General features: G+C 44.4%; 1 protein-coding gene across 1 annotated transcript in view; it reads left to right on the forward strand.

Moving 5' to 3' along the window:
• Window positions 1-1,851: 1,851 nt before the first annotated feature.
• Window positions 1,852-8,204, forward strand: part of ghrhrb (growth hormone releasing hormone receptor b) — a gene marked incomplete at both ends in the record, with an annotated part of 16,499 nt that continues 10,146 nt past the window's right edge. The window contains 3 exons of the mRNA XM_083671605.1: window positions 1,852-1,899; window positions 2,177-2,285; window positions 3,331-3,387. Coding sequence (XP_083527731.1) covers window positions 1,852-1,899; window positions 2,177-2,285; window positions 3,331-3,387 — 214 coding nt within the window. The remainder of the gene's footprint in view (window positions 1,900-2,176; window positions 2,286-3,330; window positions 3,388-8,204) is intronic.

Below are 8,204 nucleotides of genomic sequence, written 5' to 3' on the forward strand. Positions count from 1 at the left end.
GCCTGGGCCTTCTCAGAGCCAGTGTTGTTCTTCCTCTGGGATGCTAATGATCCTATGTCCCTTCCTTTACTAGCTGCTATCTCCAGGCTAATGCATCTCTCCTGCTCTCCTCCCATTCTGTCTGTCCATTACTGTACAGATAGCTGTCATTTAAGCCACAGCTGGAAATGTCATCTAATGTGACCGTTGACGTGCTACTTCAACTCTGCCCAGGTCAATAGTGCATCCAACAGTAGACAGTGTCCATAATGCTTTATTACCACCACTAGTAGCCATGACACGGCCACAGAGCTGTAGGTCTCCCCTGTCCATTGGTGAGGCAGATGGTTAGATGCTCCATATGAGAGTGCATGTATGTAATGTGAGGGAGAAGAACAGGAAGCTGCTGGCTTGGAGCTATTGGTGCCCTATGATAATGACATAATTAAGACTATTATTGAATTAACATTGAAGTAAACTGTTGCCAATTGGGAGGGAGGGAGGAGTCTGAAGCTGAGGGTCAAACCTTAATAATCATTGTAGAGTGTGCCATTGTGACTGCATAGTAAGACTATTGGATTACAGAACACACACACACACACACACACACACACACACACACACACACACACACACACACACACACACACACACACACACATTAAACCCTCTGTGCCATCAAGATTACCCATGATAAGTCTTGACTTTGTCCAAAGCGGCAACACTACAGCACTGGCAAATCATCTCAGAGAGAGAGGTGTTGCCAAGTCCTGCATTCTCGTTTCAGATAGTCTTTCATTATTGTAGAATGGTAGAAAAAAAGGGATTATTTTTGTCATGCTGCATTTCTTGCTGCTGTATCTTAAGTAAAATATCCTATTTGAATGCTGTACTTTTGTGTGCAGTCAGAGACTGGAGATGAAAATAGCAGATTGACCCATAAACCGGTGGAGACGATTTCACAGTGCTTGGCTGTGTGTGTTATATTGTGTCTGGTGTAGGGCAAGCTGGCAGTTCATCTCTTTATTACCTCCAGTTGTAATGTTGAGCTGTTCAGCCACATCTGCTGGTTCATATTAACACATCATATGATTTAGAAGTGTGAGGCCAAACACTTTATGACACCATGTGTCATCATTGTATTCGTGGTTCGACACATTTAGCCTTTTCATAATGTATTTCTTCTGTCTAGTGATTTGTTTCGTCGACATTCTGGACAGTCAGTGATCCTTTAATCAGGGAGAGAGCAAGGTAAAAGTTCACACACACAAAGACACACGCACGCACGCACACGCACACCCCACACACACACACACACACACACACACACACACACACACACACACACACACACACACACACACTAAACATGTCGTAGGGCTCAGTGAAAAGACAGGAGAAAGGCCATCTCTCTATTCCACTCACTCTCAGCATACTTCCTCTGAGCCGATGACCCTTTGCTTTGGACAATTCCATTGACAGTGGGTTTATTTTAAGCAGTGAGCATGATCGAGGGGGGTTCTTCTCTGTATGTGTTCCATCGACTTTTCCTCTTGTTTGTCTCTCATTTATTTGAACATTGTTGTTTTTACTTTATCTCTTTTTTTCTTTTTGGTAAACCCAAACCTTTCTCCTCTCAGCAGAACTCCCACACATTCCTATGGTTTTTGCTGCCTACACACACACACAACACACACACACACACACACACACACACACACACACACACACACACACACACACACACACACACACACAGCATTCTCAGGAGTAGAGTGTGTTGACAGCTGGAACATACTGTAGCACATGATGAGTGATCCTCTGCGATAGGCCAGGTTTTGCTGTCCAATCAAAGCGGGCCTCTTCTCCCTGATGGCCACCCTGCACTCAGCTGCACAGTTAGTGGGGGTCAAAGGTCATGTACACCTGTAGTGTGACCATCTGTCAGAAAGGCAGGAAGTCTGTAGGTCTGTGGATCAGATACATTCACAAAGAAGACTCACATACACATAAAAGATTCATAGACAAAAATGACTGATAGACTCACAAAGGAATATAGACATTAGGGTTAGTGTATATGTGTGTATATAGCAAGAAACATGAAATAAGATAATTCACCTTTTACTGACCCAATGTTAAATTGGGTGTTTTGGAGAAGATTAAAGTCCCTGTTATCTCTCTCCATGCTTGCCCTCAGACGGAGGCCATCCACCCAGACTGTGCCCTGGTGTTACAGCACATGAAGGCCCAGGAGGCCTGCATCCAAACACGCAGGCAGGAGGCCCGCAACCGCTCAACCAGGACAGGTCAGTGTGTGTGTGTGTGTGTGTGTGTGTGTGTGTGTGTGTGTGTGTGTGTGTGTGTGTGTGTGTGTGTGTGTGTGTGTGTGTGTGTGTGTAATTGTATTTGTATGTGCATGTGTATGTATGCTTTAAGAGTCAATCTTGAAGCCAAATATCTGTGCTTCAGGTGTGTACACATTACATAGTCTATACCCAATCTGACAGGATTAACCCCCCTATAACAAATCTCTGTTGTTTTGGTGAGAGCTGCCTCTGTCCTCCATCAGGGTGCTTGATGTGTCGACCTGTACCCTTCATCATTCTTTGAATAAGAGAGAGGAGAACACATTTTCGAGCTCCCCATCACAAATGCACTGTCCCTCAGGGATGTAGGCCTGAACAGCCAAAGACAATCAGGGGATGTAATCAAGTGTAGCGGTCTCCCAGATTAAAGGCATTTACTCAACCTGGAGTGCTCCCATCTCATCTGTAGTCCTGATGAAACACTGCAGGTGAGGCCACAGAATCAATGGAAACTCATTCATTATCGCTTCCTCACTAGTCCGGATACATCACTCACAGGAACAGCTTGTCCTCAAAGAGGACCAGGCATCTTTCTCCATCAGAGATGCTGTCGAAAATGTCAGTTGTCCCAAAAGCTCATCTCTCTTTGTTTTGATAAGCTTTGTGAGTCATGTGATGGGGTCATCCCATTTGCGTCGTCTCCTGTTTGCAGCCATCTTGAAAAGGTGAAGATGAAAGGTAGATTCTTTGTGAGGTAGTCGTCTGCTTCCCTACGGGAACCATCTGTGTTCGCCGCAGCTGTTGTCACTCAAAATTAATTGCATCGTTTGTCATTGTTTTCCTGTGATCATCCAAAACAAAGATACGGCAATTATCATATCTGTCGGCAGGTACAGTATGAGCCTCCTCCTCGAGCCTGTGCTGAAGGGAGGCTAGGGCAAAGGCTTCTCCAGTCTGCCTCAGTAGACTAAACTGCCCAGGGGGAGATGGAGCATGGAGTTCCAGCTGGTCCTGTGCCTCCTAAGTGCTCCCCTGTCACCTCCAGACGAGGGCTCGGCCAGGGAGATGAGTGGCTTGGTTGAAAGCAGGTCACTCACACATGGTGAAGCTAATGCTAATGAGGCGAGGCAGCATGAATATTCATCCATGTTTAACATGAGCTGGTCTCCAGCCTGTCCAGAGGAGGATGTTTGGGGCTGGGGGTCTGGGGATGAGAGTCCTCTCAGTCCACTGGGTACACAGCCTCTCTGATTGTGTCCTGAGGAGTGATAGAGGGTGTTGGATGCTCTCCATGGGTGTGTGGTCAGTGCTCATCCCTGGATAGAGCCCTGGTTCTCAATTCAGGTTCTCAATTGTACATAACAAGCAGGTTTTTACTTTAAGCAATCACCTACTGTACCTTTTGATGAGCTGGTTAATTCATCATTGGGATGGAGTTAGGATAGAAGGAGCAGTAGTGACGGTGGATAGAGAGAAGGTAGGGAGAGGTAGAGTGGAGGTAGGGAGAGGAAAAGTGGAGGTAGTGGTAGAGGTGGATGGAGAGAAGGTAGAGAGAGATAGAGTGGAGGTAGAGGTGGATGGAGAGAAGGTAGAGAGAGATAGAGTGGAGGTAGAGGTGGATGGAGAGAAGGTAGGGAGAGGTTGAGTGGAGGTAGGGAGAGGTAGAGTGGAGATAGAGGTCGATGGAGAGAAGGTAGGGAGAGGTAGTGTGGAGGTATCACAGCCTTAGCTGTTCGAGGTGGAGGTGGTGCTCGGGGGTGACAAGGTGACAGCTCCACACGGCCCAGGTCTGAGCTCCACACAGTCTGCCATTAAGACCCAGCTAATGGAGGGGAGGAGAGCAGGCGTCCAGGAGCCACATCCACACCTGATTTATTACCACAGCACCTCCACCACCAAGGGGAACTGGACAACATAGGGAGAAGGAGAGAAGGAGAGAAGGAGGGAGTGAGGGAGGGAGGGAGATGGGAGAGGGAGAGAGGAAAGAGAGAAGTAAATTGAATATTGAGAGAGGGAGTAATGAAGGAGCACGAAAGCACCAACTGTATGTAGAATGCATGTCCTGTTCTGTAAATCCATGTGTTGCCTCTCCAGAGGAAGACATTTAATATATACATTTATTGTGTGTGTGTGTGTGTGTGTGTGTGTGTGTGTGTGTGTGTGTGTGTGTATGTGTGTGTGTGCGTGTGTGTGAGTGCGTGTGCGTGTGCGTGTGCGTGTGCGTGTACGTGTGCGTGTGTGTGTGGGGGCTGTTTTAGTTGACTTAATGTCATTTCATTTTAGTCACATCACATGTGTATTGCTTCATTAACCCATAATAAACATAAATCACTGACTTCCATGTGCACAAACACATAGCTTGTCCTACTAACATTTTTCTGCATAACATCCTATCACTTCTCTTCCCAACAGCCACAGACCGAGAAAGTCGTACAGTTCTGTGAATGTCATGCATGCTTTTGATAGGACTATAAGACTCAGACTGTGAATTGACCTCAGAGTTCACAGGTGGCCATCTGTTAGGAGACATGATAAGCAGGCCAACCATTTGGAACGGGTTTTCACAACACCCTGTGATGGTGAGTGATAAAGTAAGGTGTGACAAGAACTGTGAAAACAATTAAGATGGAAATACTTTGTATCCTGGGTGATAGATCTTGGGGTAAAACACTAGAAAAGCTGATGTAAAACTGAGTTTTTGGCTCAGACCACAGCTGGACCCAGAGCATGGACTTGCTCTGCTGCCTGATACACAAGTAAAATATTCCTTAAACACAGACGTTGTTACTGTCCTTTATTTTCTTACAGGACCAAGAAAATAACACCTCTCTCCAAAAACTCTTATCCATTCTGTCCAATTTTATTCACAGAGATAATTTCGTCTCGTCTTGTTTTAGTCAACAAAAATGAAAAATGATTTTCGTTTTTTTTCTGGATCTGTTTAGTAAGTTATCGTCTCGTCTTTTGCCACAGAAAAATAGGTGTTTGACGAATATTTTCATCATGAATTTCGTTGACGAAATTAACACTGGTGTGTGAGAGATGTCATTCATGCTCTGAACTTGGCATTTACACAGCACATTGCCCACCATGACTGTCTTGCCCTCCCTGCCTGAACATCGTCACAGTCACCATTGTCATTATCTCTGCAATGACACTGTAACCAGTTAGATACAGTGGATAGCAGAGCACACATGAAATGGACAATACATTTCTGTGTGTGCGTGTGCGTGTGCGTGTGCGTGTGCGTGTGCGTGTGCGTGTGCGTGCGTGTGCGTGCGTGCGTGCGTGCGTGTCTGTTTTCAACTTGCTGTTGAAACAAGTCTACCTACTCTACTGTATCTCTCTGTATACATCACCAAGACAGTATCACAGAGCCCTGGAAATGAGGGAAGATTTAAAATAAGAAAGAGAGGGTGATATCAGAATAGGGTGATATAGAGCAGTCTCTATATATAATAATATTTAAAAGTACCTCCAAACATAATTTCTATATTAATCCCTTTAACTATACAAGCTGTCCCATTTACTCAACATGCAGCAAGCTTTCTGGCTTAATTTCCAGGTTACATGGCCAATAGGCATATCTCTTGTTTTACCTCTCCCACTCTCCCTCTCTATCTCCCATAGCCACAGCAATACAGTGCCTTGAATCACAGGATATAATTTATTGAATGCAATAAGAGCAGATATCATATAGCCAGACCAAACATTTTGAGCGGACAATATTGTAAACAGTGTTAGAACAAAACCGAGAGCTATCTGTGGATGAGGAGGGGAAGACAAATGCAGCATTAAGCAGCTGAAACATAAGCCTGAGGGGAAGTGGACAGGCCAGAGGAGGAGTGAGAGACAGAGAGATTGAAACCTGAGCAGAGAATGGAAAAGAAAGCGTACACTCAGTTCTTTCCCAAATCGAATTCAACCTCCTCACAAACCAGATCAAGTCTGTACCTCTGACAATACAAACCATGTCCTTCCAATTGTCCTGATGTGCCTCATGTGGACAATAAAGTTACATCAATGTCAGATGATGGATTCCTGTGTCTCTGTGTGCTGTGATAGTGTACACAAGACAGACTTTGAGACTTTGCCCCTGAAACAAGATAATGGGCAAGTTGGACTCCCTGCCTCAGCCGGTTCAGACAAGTAAATCCACAGTGACCTGTCAGGTGTGTCTCAATGAGGTGGAAATTGGCTGATGGAGGACTATACAGTAAACCTCTAACCTAGTCAAATAGAGGACTATCCACAAGTGAAATAGAAGCTTGGATGGAAATGTGTGTGTGTGTCTGTGTGTGTGTGTGTGTGTTTGTCTATGGATCGCACTAAGAAAGTGAGACATCGAAAAAAGATCAATACAAAAGTGACAATAAGACAAGCCATTGTCTCATTGTCTTGAGAATCACCCTATTCATCCATCACTCCATACAACTCGATTGATGCAGAGCATAGTGCTAATAACAACCTAATGACTTTAATTAGTGATTCTGCCAACAGAGTCCTACCTCTCAGGCAGGACACTTCACACAATAGCAGCATGCCCTTTCATGGTGCTGTATACAAGTCGAGTACCTTTTCACCAGACACCTTAGCGCATGCTAAATAACAGTCTAATTGTAACCTGTGATACACAGTCCAAGATACAGTACAGTAGAGATATGAGAGCAACATGAGAGTTACTATACAGTATGATTGCAGTATGCCCCACAGACATGACACCTCACAAAAGACTACATGGTGAGATCAGGTGGAGAACATCATGACATCACAACTTTGGCAACTCCTAAAAAGAATACATAGCGTAAGCTAGGAGCTGTGTTGTATTATGAATGAGAAGTTGTCCATCTCGATGCCTATTTTAATTGATGTAGAGCTGAAGGTCTTTGATGTTGCTGGCATTTTGTCCCTCAAGTACTGTAGGGCTGAGGGCTGGTTTTAGATTCAGTCAGTGAATATATTGCCAATGATCTAGAATCAAAGCATTTGAAAGGTGTGTTGGTGTGTGTGTGTGTGTGTGTGTGTGTGTGTGTGTGTGTGAGTGTGTGTGTGTGTGTGTGTGTGTGTGTGTGTGTGTGTGTGTGTGTGTGTGTGTGTGTGTGTGTGTGTGTGCGCACGAGAGAGAAAGAGAGAGAGAGAGAGACAGAGAGAGAGAGAGAGAGACAGAGAGAGAGAGAGAGAGAGAGAGAGAGAGAGAGCCTTCTCATTACGACTCCCTGGCAGAGACATGGCAGAGACACTGTGTGGGTAGAGAGGAGGCAGGCTTCAATCAAATGTCACACAATCAAACACTCTTACAATCCTGCCTGCATGGGGAAACCCCCAGAAAAAGTGACACCTTTTACTCAATTTGACAACTTACTTACTCTCTGATTAGATTCACTCTAGCTAGTTCGAAATAATATGTGATTACTTAATTTGAGTGTAAATGTACCTTAAAGAAAACGTTGAAGGTGGTAATACTGGCTGTCTTATGCATGGTTACAGAGACAGACGGAGAAAGAGAGAGAGAAAGGGCAAGGTGAGTTAGAGAGATATCCCTAATGTTAATTTACCTTTGTAATACATTGTCTGGTGTTTTAGACCTCCAACTAATCTCAGGAGTGCCTCTGCCTACTCAATCAGAATTAGTCCAGAATTGAGCAAATATATTCTTCATCAGCCTCTTTACTCAGTAAAATAGATAAATGAATCTCATTTGAAACCTTCTCCTTACCTTTTGGCCTAGATTTGATAAAGTCACTGTCACTGTAACACTTCAAAGGTAATATTACAGCTTACACTGTACACCTACAGTATATGGAATAAAACAAAACTTCATGTTGTCCCCACCTTCACTCCTCAGATTAGAAATTAGAATCTAGTCGATGATGATTTAAAGGCCAAAAGAGAGTACCCATACTCACTTGCATTCTCAGG

This window comes from Argentina silus (genome assembly GCF_951799395.1).
Source record: "Argentina silus genome assembly, chromosome: 6".
NCBI lineage: Eukaryota > Metazoa > Chordata > Actinopteri > Argentiniformes > Argentinidae > Argentina > Argentina silus.